This window comes from Podarcis vaucheri, assembly GCF_965113315.1.
Source record: "Podarcis vaucheri genome assembly, chromosome: 1".
Lineage (NCBI taxonomy): Eukaryota > Metazoa > Chordata > Lepidosauria > Squamata > Lacertidae > Podarcis > Podarcis vaucheri.
In genome coordinates, this window is record NC_138759.1 from 37,151,037 (window position 1) to 37,169,585 (window position 18,549).

Sequence of the window (18,549 nt, forward strand, 5' to 3'; positions counted from 1 at the left end):
ATAATCTCAGAAATGTAGAGTCTGAATGCACTAAAATGAAACAGAGAAAGCGGGAAACTTTAGGTTGAGTTTATCTAGGTTATGTCACTCATGAATGTATATGTTCTTCAGTAGAAAGAAGTTTTAATACCCTGCCACCCGCTAATAAAAAATATTACCTTGTATAAACAATCTTATTTCCTTGTTGCAGTTGCACCGTCATTTATATATGTATGCAATTATTCTTACAGTGAAATCCTAGCCATGTCTATTCAGAAGTAAGTTCTGTGGAATTCAGTTGGGCTTACTACCAGATAATAGAGTTAGGATTGCAGCCTTAGTCAGAAAAAGGGTGTTTCCTTTATATGAGCAAGCATGGAAATTGCAGCACATACACACAACACTTCCCCTCCCCCCAAGTTTACAGATTTTGGCAGTAAAAAGGTTTCTTGGTTTAAATAAATAATATACATACTTACATACATACATTATGATGCAGGGATATTTTCCCTATGCTTTTTTTTCCAGTCCTGTCCAGAAAATTTTATTGAGATTTCTCAAATAAACAAAAATTACGTAATAACAAACAAGACACATAAGACATACCTTTACGATGAACTTAGTCTTGGTGGTACTTGTGAATGCACAGGAAAAAAGAGAAAACTCAAACAATCATGAATAAATTATCCAGACAGTAATATGGAAAGCCATCAAAGATAATTTATAGATTTTAAGTTAAAGCCCAAACACACAACACTTAAACTCCTTACTATCTTCATGTGTTTGCTAGAATGTAACAACACAATCAAAGTCATGTCTGTTCAGAAGTATACCCTGTTTTGTTCACTAGGGCTTACTCCTACGTAAGTGTATAGGATTGACTCCTCAGGTTTGAATTATATAAACACTTTGTTTCAATACGTGCAGGACAAATTGATTGTATTGGTGGCAAACTGGGCATGTACATCGGGCTATCGTGGAAACAAATCCTTGGTATGTCTGCAGAATCACCTTTGCACCTGGTAAAAAGATAGCTATGCCTACACACATTGCTAGGAGATTTTGGATCAGATGCCACTGCAATTCCTAAGGCATTGGATAGCATTAAATGTCTCATCGTATCTTTGAAAGGCTTGTGCCAGTTTGGACCTAGTAGCTATATAGCATTGGGGAATAGCCCCTAATAGTGTAACAGGAATCACACAGCTCACAAATCCGTTTGCTTTGCCATGCTACCCCTGAAATATAACTTCAGAAATATAAGCATCATTTTTATGTAGATCAATTTGCAAAATTCCGTGAGAAATGTCTTATCTTGTGTGTTTACCTGGAATTAAGCTTATGGGTTTCAATAATACTTCCTAAGTGAGCTTAGAAAGATCACAGCCTAAGTGTAAATTATAGATAACTTAAATTGTACACTAGAGGAGTTTATTTCTATGTTTAGAAAGCATCTAGCATAACAGTATAAATAATAAATAGGACCTTTCTCTTGAATTACATCAGATAATCAGATCTCACTGGACTGCCCAGTTGCATTCATGTTTAGCTCTCATCTGAGTTGTAGAAATTCCTCCCTTCCTCCACTAATTCATTCTGTTAGAAAATAAAGATGATATCCTTGTGTCCTATGGAGAATCCTCTTTTATTTTTTCTGTTCCCTCTGCCCCATCCAAGATACATATATTTGTACCCCATAGCCAGTATTCCTGAGGAAATCTACTTCCAGAAGGAAATAAGTCAACCTCTGTATCTTGATGGGGGGGGGGAACTTACCAGATTTTGCGTTTTGTATCTTCCTTTATAAATTCCAATTAAAACTGAAAGCAGAAATAAATTGTGGTTCGACATATAACTGATTCATGCTCAGAAGGTAGAGTCATTTACAGTACTGTTGTATTCCTAGCTCAAGTACTAGCTCTGGGTGTAATTTGAACCTGGGTGAATATATTTTTCAAGAATAGCTCTTTCTTTAGTCCATTTGTGTGTGTGTGTGTGTGTGTGTGTGTGTGTGTTTGTGTGTTTGTTTGTTTCACGGTCCTTGGAGTCTCCAGATCAAGGGGATGTGTGTTAAAATATGTGATCAACCTTCTTTAACCTGGATGGTTCTGGTGTTGTTGACATGAGTAATTCTGCAGTTAAAAATAGGGTGCAAACTTAATTTATAGCAGTAGGATGTTGGTGTATGTTGATCTACATTTTGTTCATGTAGAATTGGTGTTTATTGTTACATGTAGCTATTCCATTTTGCTGTGTGCAGCAAATGTTACAGTAAATAGGAGCACATGATCTGGTCTGTCTAACTGCTCCTTCCTGGCTACCTTTTCCATGTAATTTTGTAATATTGCTAATTGTGTGCTTGCTCAATAGTGTGGGTCAGGGCCTATTAGCAAATGCAACTTGCTGCTTGAAATCTCTGTGAGTCCTCAAGCAGTCGGTGGCAATTTAAATTTGTATTTCTTTTTTTCCTTTTTTCCCTTGTTGGGGGTGGGTGGGTGTAATGGATATTTGGTTGGGGATTAATTTTAGTATAATTGTTCTTTTTTAGCTTTCTGTTGTTTTATTGGTTCTGTATAGTTTGTGTTTTGTTTTTAAGGGGCGGGATCAGGGCTGCCTGGGAGTGAGGCCCCAGCCAACACGATGGCTGGGACAAGTTCCACAGGGGGGGAAGCACTGGGACATCCGATCTCGGTGATCATGGGCAGGAGGCGGAGTTACGCTAAGACCAGACCATGTCATTACCGAGGAGGCAGGTTTAGTCGTTGTTTGAAGACTATCCCTGCCTCCGGGTCTGGCCTTGACCGGATGGATACTGGAATCAACAGGGGAAACCCACATAACCTGAAGGTGTTGCTGTGTAATGCCAGGTCAATGATGAATAAAACCACTGCCATCCACGACCTGATTGTGGATGGAGGATTTGACCTGGCATGTGTGACGGAGACCTGGTTGGAGGAAGCAGATGGGCCTGTCCTTGCTGCCGCTTGCCCACCAGGTTTCTCTTACGCACAGCAACCCAGGTCATGCGGGCGGGGAGGGGGGGTTGCAGTGATTTTTAGGAAGTCATTAGTTTGCACCAGGCATCCTACTGGGAAGACCCAGTTTTCTGAGTGCATGTTATGGAAGGTGGGCAATAGGGGCAGTACAGGATTCCTTTTGGTGTACCGACCTCCCCGCTGCACCAAGGATTCCCTGCCCGAGCTGCTTCAGGTTGTGGCGGATGTTCTCCTGGAGACACCTAGCTTGGTCATCCTAGGGGATTTTAACATCCATGCCGACACGACCTTACAAGGGGCCGCTTGGGACTTCGTGGAAAGCATGGCCTCCATGGGGCTGTCCCTGAATAAGTTGGGCCCAACTCATAGTCATGGACATGCCTTAGACCTGGTATTCACCTCTAGCGACGTGGGTGATCTGACACTAAGTAAAAGTGAAACCAAAGAAGTGCCATGGTCAGATCACTTCCTGGTGCAACTGGACTTCTCCGCGACCCTTCCCCTCTGCAGGGAGGTGGGACCAATTCGGATGGTCCGCCCCCGCCACTTAATGGATCCAAATGGTTTCCAGAGAGTGGTAGGGGATGCTTTATCCCATGTTGATGGCCTTTCAGCTGATTCCCTGGTGGCCCGCTGGAATGCGGAGTTAACCAGGGCTATCGACTGTCTGGCTCCGAAGCGCCCTCTCCGATTGCATGGAGCCCGGACAGCCCCGTGGTTTTCTTCGGAGCTGAGGGCGATGAAACAATCGCTGAGACGGCTAGAGCGTCGGTGGCAGAAAACTCACTCCGAATCTGACCGGACACAGGTTAGAACTCAACGTCGAGCCTACCAAGTGGCGATAGCGACGGCGAAGAAGACTTTCTTCACCGCCTCTATTGCATCTGCAGAAAATAGTAGCAGGAGACTCTTTCAGGTGGTCCGCAATTTAACAGAACCACCTTTACCACCGGGGCCTTGTAAAGACCCCAAGATCTCCTGCAACGATTTTGCAAAGTTTTTTGCAGATAAAATCACTCATATCCGGAAGGAGCTAGACACCACAGTGGGAGCAGGGCTGGGGCGGGAGAGTGCTGGAGCTCTGTCTGGTCAAGTTGCATGGAATCAATTTCAATCTGTTACCCCCGAGGATGTGGAGAGGCTGCTTGGATGTGTGAAACCAACCACCTGTCTCCTTGATCCTTGCCCATCCTGGCTAATAAAAGCAAGCCGGGAAGGGCTGGGCGATGGGTTCTGCGGGGTGGTGAATGCTTCCCTCTGTGAGGGAACATTCCCAGATCTGCTGAAAGAGGCGGTCATTAAACCGCTTCTTAAAAAACCATCTTTAGACCCGGCCAGTATGGCCAACTATTGCCCAGTCTCAAATCTTCCATTCTTGGGCAAGGTGATTGAACGTGTGGTTGCTGAACAACTCCAGGCACGCCTGGAGGATGCGGACCATTTGGATCCCTTCCAATCGGGGTTCAGGCCTCATCATGGGACTGAAACTGCCTTGGTCGCACTGGTTGATGATCTCCGGCGGGCTAGGGACAAAGGTGAGAGCTGTTTCCTAGTTCTGCTGGATCTCTCAGCGGCCTTTGATACCATCGACCATAACATCCTTCTGGACCGTCTAGAGGGGTTGGGAGCTGGGGGCACTGTTATACAGTGGTTTCGCTCCTTCCTCCTGGGCCGTGTTCAGAAAGTGGTGGTGGGGGATGAGTGTTCAGACCCTTGGGCCCTCACTTGTGGGGTGCCTCAGGGTTCCGTCCTCTCCCCCATGCTTTTTAACATCTATATGAAGCCGCTGGGAGAGATCATCAGGGGGTTTGGACTGGGTGTCCATCAATATGCAGATGATACCCAGCTCTACCTCTCTTTCAAATCAGAACCAGTGAAGGCAGTGAAGGTCCTGTATGAGTGCCTGGAGGCGGTTGGAGGATGGATGGCGGCTAATGGATTGAGGTTGAATCCTGACAAGACAGAAGTACTGTTTTTGGGGGACAGGGGGCGGGCTGGTGTGGAGGACTCCCTGGTCCTGAATGGGGTAACTGTGCCCCTGAAGGACCAGGTGCGTAGCCTGGGAGTCATTTTGGACTCACAGCTGTCCATGGAGGCGCAGGTTAATTCTGTATCCAGGGCAGCTGTCTACCAACTCCACCTGGTACGCAGGCTGAGACCCTACCTGCCCGCGGACTGTCTCACCAGAGTGGTGCATGCTCTAGTTATCTCCCGCTTGGACTACTGCAATGCGCTCTGCGTGGGGCTACCTTTGAAGGTGACTCGGAAACTACAGCTAATCCAGAATGCAGCAGCTAGACTGGTGACTGGGGGCAGCCGCCGAGACCACATAACACTGGTCTTGAAAGACCTACATTGGCTCCCAGTACGTTTCCGAGCACAATTCAAAGTGCTGGTGTTGACCTTTAAAGCCCTAAACGGCCTCGGCCCAGTATACCTGAAGGAGCGTCTCCACCCCCATCGTTCTGCCCGGACGCTGAGGTCCAGCGCCGAGGGCCTTCTGGCGGTTCCCTCATTGCAAGAAGCAAAGCTACAGGGAACCAGGCAGAGGGCCTTTTCGGTAGTGGCGCCCGCCCTGTGGAACGCCCTCCCATCAGATGTCAAAACGATAAACAACTACCTGACATTCAGAAGACATCTTAAGGCAGCCCTGTTCAGGGAAGCTTTTAATGTATGATATTTTAGTGGGTTTTTTTGTTTCTATGGAAGCCGCCCAGAGTGGCTGGGGAAACCCAGCCAGATGGGCGGGGTACAAATAATAAATTATTATTATTGTTATTATTATTGTTATTATTATTATTATTATTATTATTATTATTATTATTATTTATTATTTATTATTGTGATACCACTGCTTATCTGTTTTTCTTGAAACTCCCAAATAATTATTTCTTCTCATAAAGTAGTAAGGTGTATTGTGACAGTATTTCTTCCTATAGGCATTATTGATTGGCTACTGTGAGAAAAGGATGCTGAACTAGATGGGCTACTGGCCTGATCCAACACTCTTCTTCTGATGCATATGATGTTAACAGTGCTGAAAATTAATTTATGGCACCCTGGTCTTCTAAAGGAGCATTATTGAGAAGAAGCAAAATACCTTGTACATCCTTCCTAGATGTTTGGCAGCTATAAAATTGTACCTATGATGCTGGTGACTGTTCCACAGGTTCTGTTTCAGTTGAAATGTGTCACCCTGGGCTCCTTTGGGAGAAAGGATGGGGTGGCAATTGAATAAATAACAGCAATATGTTACAAATGTTCTAGCAAAGTGATCACTGTACCTCATTCTGACTTTTTTATTTATTTATTTATTTATTTTTGCTGGAGGAGAAGCTCTTAAGATTGAGCATTAAAATTCAAACATTCTGTAATTTAATATATTTGTGTTTGTGCAGGTATTCCATTTCGTTCATCCTGTGAATACTAATATCCCTTAGCTACAGTCTTGTGTCTTCATGAGTGGCTTTCAGATAGTGAGAAAGAAACGCTTTAAGGCATGGAGTTGGCTCACAGCTTTTTGCTTAATAAAGAGGCCTATAACCAACTGGGCGAATTTCAGAAAGCAGAGTTTGTTTTCGAGTGGCTGAGGTTTTTGGAAAAACTTTTGCCAGCAACCAGCCGGGTGAGTATTGTACAACTGGAATGAAATAACATTTTGAGATAATTGTCTTTTTTAAATACTTTCATCTCCTAAGTGGACCATAATCCTAACCAGTGTGTGCTGAGGAGAAGTCGTTGTTTAGCCCAAGATAGGGGACTGTTAAGGGTTGGCTAGATGGCAGAAGCAGTGTGGTGTGTGTGCATCCGATTTTGAGACTGACTTACACTTGAATGGGTCTGAGCCTAGTTCAGAAAGGGGTGAGGCTTTTCAAGCAGAGGATGTTCACATTCAGACCCATCCACAATTTGAACTTAGCCTTGTCTCTAACTGTAAAACCAAACTTGTGTATTTTATCTTATATTTTATACTGTGAACTGCCCTGAGATGTAGTGATGAAGGGCAGTATATGAATTTAAATAAATAAATGAACTACTTATTCTTTTTATGTTTTCAGGCTGATATAAAGGAAAAACAGAGCAAACTTGTTGAACAGCTGATATCTTTATTAACCAGTTCCCCAGGGCCTCCTGCCAGACAGCTTATTGCCAAGAATCTTGCTATAATATATAGCACTGGGGACACTTTTTCTGTGCACCAAACAATTGATAAATGCAATGAACTTATTCGCAGTAAAGATGATTCACCAAGCTATCTGCCGACAAAACTGTAAGTCTGGAAAGGTCCTGTGAGGTCTTATTAGAATCATAGAATCATAGAGTTGGAAGAGACCACAAGGGCCATCGAGTCCAACCCCCTGCCAAGCAGGAAACAATTTATTAGAATATTCCTCCTTCATTTTAAAACAGCAAAGTGTCTGTGGCGCATTAAATAAAAACTAACAAATTGATTGTGACAAGCTCTGTAACTGATAGCAGGAGTGACTTCCGGTTTCTGTCGACCCAGGCAAGAGAGTCATAGTGGGCTCCACTTGCTATACTGTACTACGCACAGGCCTTTCCTCCTGTCCTTTTCTCTGATTACACCCCTTTGCAGGAACGAGACTAGAATGGGGTGATGGAATAGAATGGTCCAAACAGATCCCATATTCATTGGTGCAGCTTGAGAGTTTGAGCCGATATGGTAGCAGAGACTGCCATGAAAAATGTTATCATTGCTAGGTCTATGGAGATGAATTCACAAGATATGAATGTCCCAGAAGGCTTTGGAAGGGGGAGTAGAACGCATTCATGGTCTTGGAATCACAAGAGAGCAGGAGGAAGTCCTGCTGAGAAAAATCCCTTCAGGCTCAGATGAGGACCAGAAAGCTCAATCCTAATGAGATAGGAAAGGCATGCTGGGATCCTTCTGGGCTTGTAGCTTTGCTCATTGGCAGGTCCACATGGGCTAGTCCATCACACCCATTTATGTTGGCTTGATGCTTGTTATGGCCATCACCATTGCTTGCATTTGCTGGACATACTCTTAATGGGTGGTGCAAGGCAAATCAGGAGGGTAGAACAGTAAGCAACAGTGGCTGTTGCTCCCCTTCACTACAGCTGGGCTTCAGCTATGTGCCCTGACAGATATCTAGCTGTGCTAACTGATGTTGACAGGGATGGACAAGAGCCTACTTTTTCAGACATGCCTGATATTAAAGTTTATGCCAATGTCACTTTGCTGGTTTGGTGGGGGGTTAGGTATTACAGACCTCCTGTTGTTGTTTTGTGACAGAGCAGATGAACATGGCTGCCCTGGTGATCTGGCTTATTTATTTATTCAGATAGATCCATTAAGTTGTAAACTGCCTTGAAAGAGGATCATACAATTTTTTTCTTTTTCTGTATGATTGTGAAATCAGTTTAGCTTCTTTTTTTTAAAGTGTTGATCATGCAATTTAGCAATACAGTAGTTTACTTCCTAAGTAATTTAATACTAAATTGCTTTTTGTAATTGTAAGCTTCAGTTGTGCACGATAAAATGCTGGCATCGTCTAATTTACTAAGAACATTTTGTTAAACATATGTTGATTGACTACCATTCCCCCCCCCCTTTCCAATTCTCTGTTTTGTTTTAAAGTGCTGCAGTGGTTTGTTTGGGCTATTTGTACAAAAAACTGGGAAGAATTTTGGGCAACAGCTTTGTGGATACTGTCGGGAATATCCTTAAAGCAATGAAGAATGCAGAGGTAAGGAAACATGAAACAAGATGGGTGAGTTGACAGTTGGAAAAAATGCCCAAAGAAGACTTATTTCTGTTATTAGAAGAAAATGTTTCCCAGTAGGAGAGTACTGTTTGATTATGAGGCTTGACAATTACCTTTGGGTGCATATTTTTAGAATCATCTTTCTACTGCTGCCCAGGGCTCCTTTGGGAGGAAGAGAAGAATATAAATTGAATGGATGAATGAATTTTAAATAAGCATAAATTATTGTATAAGATGAAATAATATTATTAATTCATTAACATACTTGCAAAGCTACTTTCGTCTTGAACCAAACTTCATAAATAAATTTGTTTTGTTTTAGAAGAGTATTCTTCCTACAGGTTTTGAGATCTTGAATAGTGCAGAGACTAGAATGCTGTGGTTTGTGTGAGATAATTAATCTTCCAGTTTCCACTCCTGCCATGAAGTTCACTAAGGGGCCTTGGGCAAGATCTCTCAATCTAGCTTACCTCACATGATTTCAGTAATGCTAAAAACATTGCTCTAAACTTGCTCAAGGAAGAATGGGATGAAAATGTAACTAATGAGTAGATAAAATAATGTCCTTTAGTTGAAAAACACATGACCTTTTTCTCTTGTCTTGTTAGTCTCAAGGGCGGTATGAGATCATGCTAAGTTTGCAAAATATATTGAAAGGTCTGGGAGTTGCTGCTATTCCATGTCACAGAGATATTTACAAAGCTGCCCGTTCATGCTTAACTGATAGATCAATGGCAGTTCGCTGTGCTGCTGCAAAGGTAAAGTGCCCTATTAATTGTTTTTAGTAATTAATCTTCCTGTATACAGTTGCATATGTTAAATGGAGGATAAAAGAAAATCAATTGTCTCCCTCTCTCTCACGGCACAGAAAAGATTTTTCTTACATTTTGCAATTCAGTTGGTAAAAAATACATCCATGTAATATTTTTGCTAGGAAGCTTTTTCCACCATGAACATAAATGGCTGTATTTTTGGTCAGTTTTCTGTGCAACCTGTATTGTAGAATTTGTACATCTTATCCAGCTGTACTTTTTATCATGATTGTGATTAAATTTATATACCGCCCTATACCCGGAGGTCTTAGGATAGTTCATAGAACAAAATCAAAATATAAAACCACGAAATATATACCGTATTTTTTGCTCTATAAGACTCACTTTTTCCCTCCTAAAAAGTAAGGGGAAATGTGTGTGCGTCTTATGGAGCGAATGCAGGCTGTGCAGCTATCCCAGAAGCCAGAACAGCAAGAGGGATCGCTGCTTTGCTGTTCTGGCTTCTGGGATTCAGAATATTTTTTTCTTGTTTTCCTCCTCCAAAAACTAGGTGTGTCTTATGGTCTGGTAAAAAAATTCCTTCCTGTAGCACCTTAAAGACCAACTAAGTTAGTTTTTGGTATAAGCTTTCGTGTGCATGCACACTTCTTCAGATACACTAAAACAGAAGTTGCCAGATCCTTCTATATAGTGAGAAGGTGGGGAGGGGTGTTACTCAGAAGGGTGGTGGGAATGGGAGATAGGCAGATAGCTGAGATGAGCCTGTTGACGACTCTTAACAACTGTATGGTCTGGTGTATCTTATAGAGCGAACAATACAGTAATCAAAATAAAAACAAAATACCCCCCCTTTTTTTTAAAGGGCATAGGATTTTGCAGTCTTGACTGCCATTGTATAAATAAAGCCCCACAGATTAGAGTAAAAAGCACACGTTTTAGTAATCGGGTCAAGTTTTATTATTTTATTCCTTTTTTCTTTTACATTTATATCTCACCTTTTCCTCAAGGAGCTTAAGTTCTCTTCCTGTGTTCAGTCTACAGTCAATTTATAAGCAAAGTATAAATTCACATGAACAGATTTTTTAAAAAAACAGTTTGAATTTGTGTGATTTGAAGTTACTATTCATTCCCATATATTACAAACTTGTATTATTACTCTGGCCCAGAAGTTGTTGAATATCTTGTCGCCAAAGTGGATCACCCCGCCAAGTTTAGAATACTTTAAAATAATGTACACCAGTGAGGTTGAAGTCCTTTCATTTTTAAAAAATAATTTTATTTATATACCGTATTTTTCTGTCTATAAGATGCCCCCATGTATAAGACGCACCCTATTTTGGGGGACTCTGATTTAAGAAAATGGAGGGAGATGTATCTGTGTATAAGACGCCCCCAACCTTTTGAAATTATTTTTTAGGGAAAAACCTAGTCTTATACACGGAAAAATACGGTAATTGATTTTACAACATACAAGAATTCAAAAAACCCCTCAAACAAATTGATCTGTTTACCTCATGCCTGTCAATGGTTGTGTAGCCACATTCTGCACTAATCGAAGCTTCTGAACCATTTTCAAAGTCAGCTCCATATAAAGCACATTGCGGTAGTGCAATCTTGAGATCAGCAGAACATGGTTACTTTAGCCAGGTTATCCTTGCTTAGATAAGGGTGGTAGTTGGACCACCAGCTTAAGCTGGCAGAAGACACTCCACAGTTCATTGCATTGCACTTGTGCAAAAAAGACTGAACCTATTTCTTTTCTTGTTTCCCTGTTTTTGTTTTATATAGTGTCTTCTTGAACTGCAGAGCGAAGCAAGTTTTATGTGGAGTACAGACCTGGATAGTGTTGTAACTCTGTGTTTTAAATCGTTTGAAGGGTCGAATTATGGTGTACGAATTGCTGTTTCTAAGCTTTTAGGCAGTGTGTTAGTGAGTGCTGTAACATCTAAGCAAGGCGGCACAGGTAAATTTATTAGGGTTTCTTTCTTCCTATGTCGATGTGAGAAAATAATAATAATTATAAGAAGAAGAATATAATATATTATTTATACCCCACCCATCTGGCTGGATTTCCCCAGCCACTCTGGGCAGTTTCCAACAGAAGATTAAAAATACATTAAAACATCAGTCACTAAAAACTTCCCTAAACAGGGCTGTAATGTAGAAATTATTGGCAAACTGCAGTAAATAGTGAACAGCCTTCAAAATAGATGTGGTTTTAACAAATGACAATGTATTGTATATGATTCCCCCTGCCATGTGAAGGTTTCGGCCACTTGCTGGAATTAAAATGCAATCAGAACATATACAGTTGGGATTTAACAATAGCTTCATTTGAAAGACACATGCACACAGCTTCACACAAGCATAGAAAGAAGAAACAAAACATACGTTTCTTGCATTCTCAGGGTAGTAGAAATTAAAAGTAGCAATGGTGTTCTGTCAGCCCATACTCTCAAACTCATACCGATAGGAGCAGGGCTTCATTCCTAAAGACCTCTCTTACACACACACACACACACACACACACACACCCTGAGCATACTTCTCTAGTTTTTAAAACCTTGGCATCCGTACAAGATGGTGTACCTCAAGTGCAGTACCCCATTGGCTCACTGTCTGAGCTTTCTCCCCATGTGACTTTGCCCTACACCCTAGAAATCAGATGTGTGCTGAGTGTTTCAGCAAGATTGGTGCTTGTACTATACAAACCCTCCCGTAAACCTGACCACATCTATACTTCCAGTTGACAACTGGAAACTGATTTCAGATGGCTAAGCTTATATACATATGATGCATTTGGCTGTAGCTAAAGAGGGATGCAGGTGGCGCTGTGGTCTAAACCACAGAGCCTAGGGCTTGCCGATCAGAAGGTCGGCGGTTCGAATCCCCGAGACGGGGTAAGCTCCTGTTGTTTGGTCCCAGTTCCTGCCCACCTAGCAGTTCAAAAGCACATCAAAGTGCAAGTAGAAAAATAGGTACCAATCCGGCGGGAAGGTAAACGGCGTTTCCGTGCGCTGCTCTGGTTCACCAGAAGCGGCTTAGTCATGCTGGCCACATGACCTGGAAGTCTGCGGACAAATGCCGGCTCTCTCAGCCAGTAAAGCGAGATGAGCTCTGCAACCCCAGAGTTGTCCGCGACTAGATCTAATGGTCAGGGGTACCTTTACCTTTACCTTTACCTTTAAAGAGGTTGATTATAGATGTAAATAAATCTATAACAGTTTATCCATGGGATATAGGAGTCAGCAGCATTGGCATGCTCTATCGTGTTCCAAAATGGGCATCACTGTGGATAAACACCCAAGGCAGACAAGGCAGGGAATAACAGAAGGAAAGAGAGAAAAATGGCTGTTAATATAGGGGAGGAATGACTGTGAAGTCATGTTTCAACTTGAATAGCCTGTTCCTAATCAAAGCACTCCTTAGTGGACAACTGATCCAACTTGGATTCTTTTAATGTGCTCCATTCTCATTTCAATAACACTTAGAATGATTCATGATATTGAAGTTTTACTTTTAGGCCTGCTGCTCCCCTTAGATATAGTATTTTTTTCTAAGCCTGAAACTACCAGTAAAATGTGTTTGCTTTCACTCATCTCTTCCATTACGTACTGTAGTAAAAATAAACAACAACCCTGTAGTTTACCTAGATCAGGAATTATACTGTTTATAAGCCTTGCTAAGCCATCTTGCTCATCCAGGAAACCAAATGAAAATGTTCCTGTGAGTGCATGCACTGACAACTGTGTGTATTCCTCCCAAAGCTTATGTTCGTTGAAATTTAGCCATATGTGCCTTCAGCCAGTGTCTCCAGTGAACACTAATAACCTCATGACATTTTGTTTTATTTATTACATTTATATACCTTTATCTTCCGAGGAGCTCAAGGTGGTATACATGGTTTTTCAAGGTGGTTACATAAGGCTCAAACACTTATGCTGTGATCCTCTGTGCATACTTGAAAGTCCAATGAATTTAGATTTACTTCAGATAAATGTTCATAGGATTAGACTGAACTTCAGACCTTTAACCCAATAACTATGTCGTATGAACTGAGACTTGGTTGTAACACAGTAGAAACTAACAAATAAATGTGGATGCATTTCCCCCCTCATTGACAAAGCATCTGCCAGACAAAATGTTCGCAAGATTTCATTTGAAGAAGCCTTGGAACTTCTGGGTACAGGTTTCCTTCGGGGAAGTACAGGATTTCTACGAGCCAGTGGTGATATTCTGAAAGGGACAAGCTCGGTCAGCAGGGATGTTAGAGTTGGAGTCACTCAGGTTTGATTATGTTATATATTGTGAAAGTTACTATTTTGTTTTTTTTGTTTTGTTTTTCTGTGAAAGTATTATTGCACGGTAGTGTGTATTGAACTAGTTAATTGATTTTACATGTTAATATTTTACAGGCTTTTACAGAAGACTAATTACTTGTCTTCTAATATTTCCCAGTGTTTTACTTGGATGCTAATGGTGCTTATTTCTCTTTTTGAAAGAAAAATTTATTTGCTAATAATGAAATTATTTTAATGTTTATAATTTTCTTTCATAATGTTTGTGTTAGTTCATTGTCTTTTCATATTTTTTTAAAATGTTTCTTAACATTAAAAAACCCTTCTGCTTTCATTTAAGAGCTATTATATTCTGCAGCTTGCAATGGTGAGGCCTTCTCTGTGATCTGGTTCGCGTGTCACATTAAACCTTAGTTAAAATAAACTATGACTTGATGTGAATGAGCAGTGCGCTTGTGCATGCTGCTGAAATCGCAGGAGCTTTGCTCCTCCTTCACTTGCTGCTGCTCCACTGCTGGGAAACCAGGCATGGTCTGACTTGTTGCCTCATCTGAACCCGGGCTCATGATTTGTTTCTCTCTAAAACCTTGGCTTTCACTCGTGGTTTGTGTGAGAAACAAACCATGAGCCTGACTGGTTTCCCACAAACATGTAATTGCTCTTAGCTGATGTCTGAAAGAACTTGTTCCTTGATTAAGCTTTAATAAAGCAACTTAAATGACACATCTTTCACATTTTTTTCGGATGAGTGACTGTCAAGGACAGAGAGCCATGGCAGAGAGAACTAACTAATCTCAGAGCAGTTTCATATTTAGCAATTTAGTATCTGAGACTTTTTGTTACAGAGTCAGTAGAGCTGAGGATTTTTGTGACATAAATGCAAATCCGGTATTGGGGAGGGGATTAATTCTTTGCCATCTGTTAATTGATTGCCCTTCATAGGGTGTCAGTATGAAGTGACACCCAAATCGCCTCCCCAGTAGGGCATATGCTTTAAAAAAATCTTGCTGTATTATTGAAACACTAATTCATTCCTTCTCTTCTCCTCACACCGTCCAACAAGCAAATCACCCTGTTGCATGGTGAGGCCAGATGTCCCTTCAAAATATCCTAACTAAAATAAAAATAAAGCTACAGTTTCTTCTTTAAACAATTCCATCATACATGGAAGTCCAGAACCTGTAGCAGGCTACTCAGGAAAATTATTTTAGGGCTGTTTCTGCCGCACATTTTTGAAGAAAAATAATTGTGTTTTCATGTCTAAAGCCTGAAGGGATTATGCTTAGAAAATGTATTCAGCTAAACTACAAAAGATCTTGTCCTCCAACTACTTTTTATTCTTTTCTCTATGCTCAAATAAAATAATGTTGAAACCTGTTTTGTTTTTTTAAAAAATTCTAAAGTTAGATTGCCATAAAATAACTCTCTCGTAACTAATTCAATATATTGGTGGGGATACACCTAATGAGTCCTTTCACCAAAATTCCTGTGTGAGGGCTTCCACTTATGCAATGGGTTTTCTTTTCTCCCATGACCCCAAAATTGTTTTGGGGTTCAGGAGAACTCTGAAAACAGTGCCCAGGAGGAGGAGAGGTGGATAATTCTATCTGGCATTCTGCAATGCTTGTGCTGACAGATCAGCATAGTGCAACACTGATTTTCTTTCTGGATGTGTTTCTTCCCAAAGTGATTCTCAGTGTGGGTGTAGTATTTATGAGGTTGACCTATTAACTGCATTGAGTAGAAGTTGATACCCAGTAAGATAATTTTTTCTTCAGAATAAGGGCTCTCTATATTCTTCCATTCTGTTCTGATTCATTAAGCTGCAAACAGTTAAAATTCATTTGAAATAAGGAGGAATAATCCAGTCTTGGCAAACATTTTAAAAAATAAAACCTGTAGGGTGAGGGTAAAAATGCCCTAATTCCCACAAGCGTGTAGGTTATTGTAACCTAATAATTCTTAAATTTCATTTTGCACTAAATGTGGGTGCTACATGCAGAATATTAAATTGCTGGAAGTTCTTGCATACTGATGCCAAATGCAACAGTTTACATAACAAGTAATAGCTGTTTCTCTTGCTCTGCTATTAAATATAAGAGAGGAAGAGGCTAAAGGAACTAGCTGCCTTGTCGCTACTGGTTTAATTTAAACCAGTTTTTGCCCCCCAACATAGCATCTAAATTTGGCTTAGATGACTAAAAGCCAGTTTGTTTCCACCTTACTTCACATAATGAAGCTGGAAACATGTTGTCTTAAAAAAAAATCAACAAAATTATTTTGGTGTCCTGTTAATATTATTTAATGGTAACTTTTATGACTTCTTTAATACTGCATTATATTTTTGAGAAGATTTTGATGTAAAAATATTGCATTTTAATCAAATCTCTTTCAGGCATATGTGGTATTTATCTCCACGCTGGGAGGGCAATGGCTTGAAAGGAATTTTTCTGCCTTGCTTTCCCATGTTCTGGACCTCGTTTCCCAGTCTCACCCTAAAGCTATTCAGACTCAGATGGACGCTATCTGTCGCCGCCGCTGTATTTCATTTATCCTCCGAGCTACAGTAGGAGGCCTTCTTGGGGGGAAAGCTCAAATTGCAACTGCCAAGGAGATTTGTCAAGCCATCTGGAAGCTGAAGAAAGTTGTGGGTATGGGACTAACAAGATTATGTGCTCTCCCTTCCCCCTCCTTTTCACTAGTACTTTGTATCATTTCCTAATCTGCTCATGAAGGCTATGCAGTACTGTTTGCATCTCCAGCGATGCCTTATCTGAAAAAAAAATCCACATGGCCCTTTGGGATTCATTTCAGAATAATAATTAAAATACCTGTGAGTTCCTTTAATATTTCTCCATAATTTAGGTTAGGGTTATTATGTGGAAGGTAAGTCTGATGACTGACTAAACACCACGGGAGTCAGAACTGCACATTGTGTACCAGGGACACGGGTGGCGCTGTGGTCTAAACCATGGAGCCTCTTGGGCTTGCCAATCAGAAGGTCAGCGGTTCAAATCCCCTTGACGGGGTGAGCTCCTGTTGATCTGTCCCAGCTCCTGTCAACTTAGCAGTTTGAAAGCATGCTAGTGCAAGTAGATAAATAGGTACCACTGCAGCGGGAAGGTAAACAGCGTTTCTGTGTGCTCTGGCTTCCATCACGGTCCTCCGTGCGCCAGTAGCGGTTTAGTCATGCTGGCCACATGACCCAGAAAGCTGTCTGTGGACAAACGCCCGCTCCCTCGGCCTGAAAGCAAGTTGAGTGCCGCAACCCCATAGTTGCTTTTGACTGGACTTAACTGTCCAGTGGTCCTTTACCTTTACTTTTTACCTTATTGTGTATCACTGACTTCTAGCTGTTGAGGATTTTCCACAGGTGTGGGAATCATGCACATATTCATTGGTTATGAACTTCCCTGTGGCATCAAGCTAGTCATCATCAAGATAAAATAACCATATGGTCCATTATTCTCTCTCAGAATGGGAGGTTTGTGTTTGTACACTGCATCTATGAACGTTGTGTCAGAAATGCTGGAATCTAGATTATGACAATCCAGTGGACTTGAAGGCCCTGACAACCACTTGATAGGTGATGACTTCAAGTCCTTCTTACTTACTGCAGGGATCATCTGCAGTACCAGTTTTCCATTCTTTGGGCGCAAGTATGAGAAGACAGGGCCTCTGGGAGCATATGGGCCCCCAGCCACTCATTGCTACTCAAATATATAGGTTTTAAAACGGAGAATATTCAGGCTAGTGTTTGGTTCTGAATCAGGATATGGAGGTGAGATGCTTAACCAGGGCTTACTGTTAATCAGAATTTTGAAATTGGCTTCAAACACTTAATTCAATTAATGGTTAATAGCCAACTCTTCTTTGACTTAAATGTGGTTAAGATTGGTATTAGCAGTAAGGACTATTCACACTTGAAAGGGAAGTGTGAATAAAATGAGAATGGAATGTAGGATTCCACGAACTGCTTTCATGGCTAAGCAATTGGGAGAGTTTTATGTGCACACCAGTTCATTGACTGAAGTGCCCTTCTACCTACTTTTTCTTCTCAATTGACTTGGGCCCAAATTCAGAGAAAGTTAATATGCCATTAAAATCAATGGGGTAAGTTAGCTTTGACTCATTAATTTCAGCAGTCCTTCCGTATGAGTTAACGTTCTCTGGATTTGGACCTGTATGTTTGCCACAACATGGCATCAAAATATGGTCTCCCATACTCTTTTAACAAGTACATCTCTATTTTCCTCTACACATGCGCAGATGCAGAGAATATCTGCAAAGTTGGTTGTCAGCTGATCTTTTTTGCTACTCAATGTCTCCTGCCATTAGTGTTTTCATGAAGCCCCGCTTTTACTGCAAAACCGTATTAGATATGGTCGATGTACCAGCTATCTCCTCCTAGTCTTTTAAGTCTCTTGTTTTGTCTAATGTAGCAAAGATCACACAATTCTTTCATATTGCTAGATGCTGCCATGAGTGACAGTAACGTGGAAACCCGTGTTGGTACGACAGATGTGGTAGCAAGCCAGCATATGCTTATATGTTCCTTGGAAGAGCTTGGAAACCTCATTCAGAATTTAGGCACTACTGCTGCACCTGTGCTACAAGATTCTAGTACAGGTAATGGATCATACCTTTTGTTCTCCATGATTTTGTGAAATGTGTGTTTTGGATCATTGAAACTCATCATATAAAGAATCAGTTTAAGAAAACAAAATGTTAAGGGTACCTTGGTCTAATCAGCTTG

At 41.2% G+C, this 18,549-nt stretch overlaps 1 protein-coding gene across 2 annotated transcripts in view; it reads left to right on the forward strand.

The window, feature by feature from the left end:
- The window catches only part of HEATR5A (HEAT repeat containing 5A), a 66,362-nt gene that overhangs the window by 3,793 nt on the left and 44,020 nt on the right, over positions 1 to 18,549 (forward strand). For both annotated transcript variants that reach the window (XM_082213409.1, XM_082213410.1), the window contains exons 2-9: positions 6,374 to 6,600; positions 7,034 to 7,245; positions 8,596 to 8,704; positions 9,331 to 9,480; positions 11,284 to 11,458; positions 13,622 to 13,782; positions 16,189 to 16,444; positions 18,267 to 18,422. In XM_082213409.1, coding sequence (XP_082069535.1) covers positions 6,475 to 6,600; positions 7,034 to 7,245; positions 8,596 to 8,704; positions 9,331 to 9,480; positions 11,284 to 11,458; positions 13,622 to 13,782; positions 16,189 to 16,444; positions 18,267 to 18,422 — 1,345 coding nt within the window. In that variant the 5' untranslated portion in view covers positions 6,374 to 6,474. The remainder of the gene's footprint in view (positions 1 to 6,373; positions 6,601 to 7,033; positions 7,246 to 8,595; positions 8,705 to 9,330; positions 9,481 to 11,283; positions 11,459 to 13,621; positions 13,783 to 16,188; positions 16,445 to 18,266; positions 18,423 to 18,549) is intronic.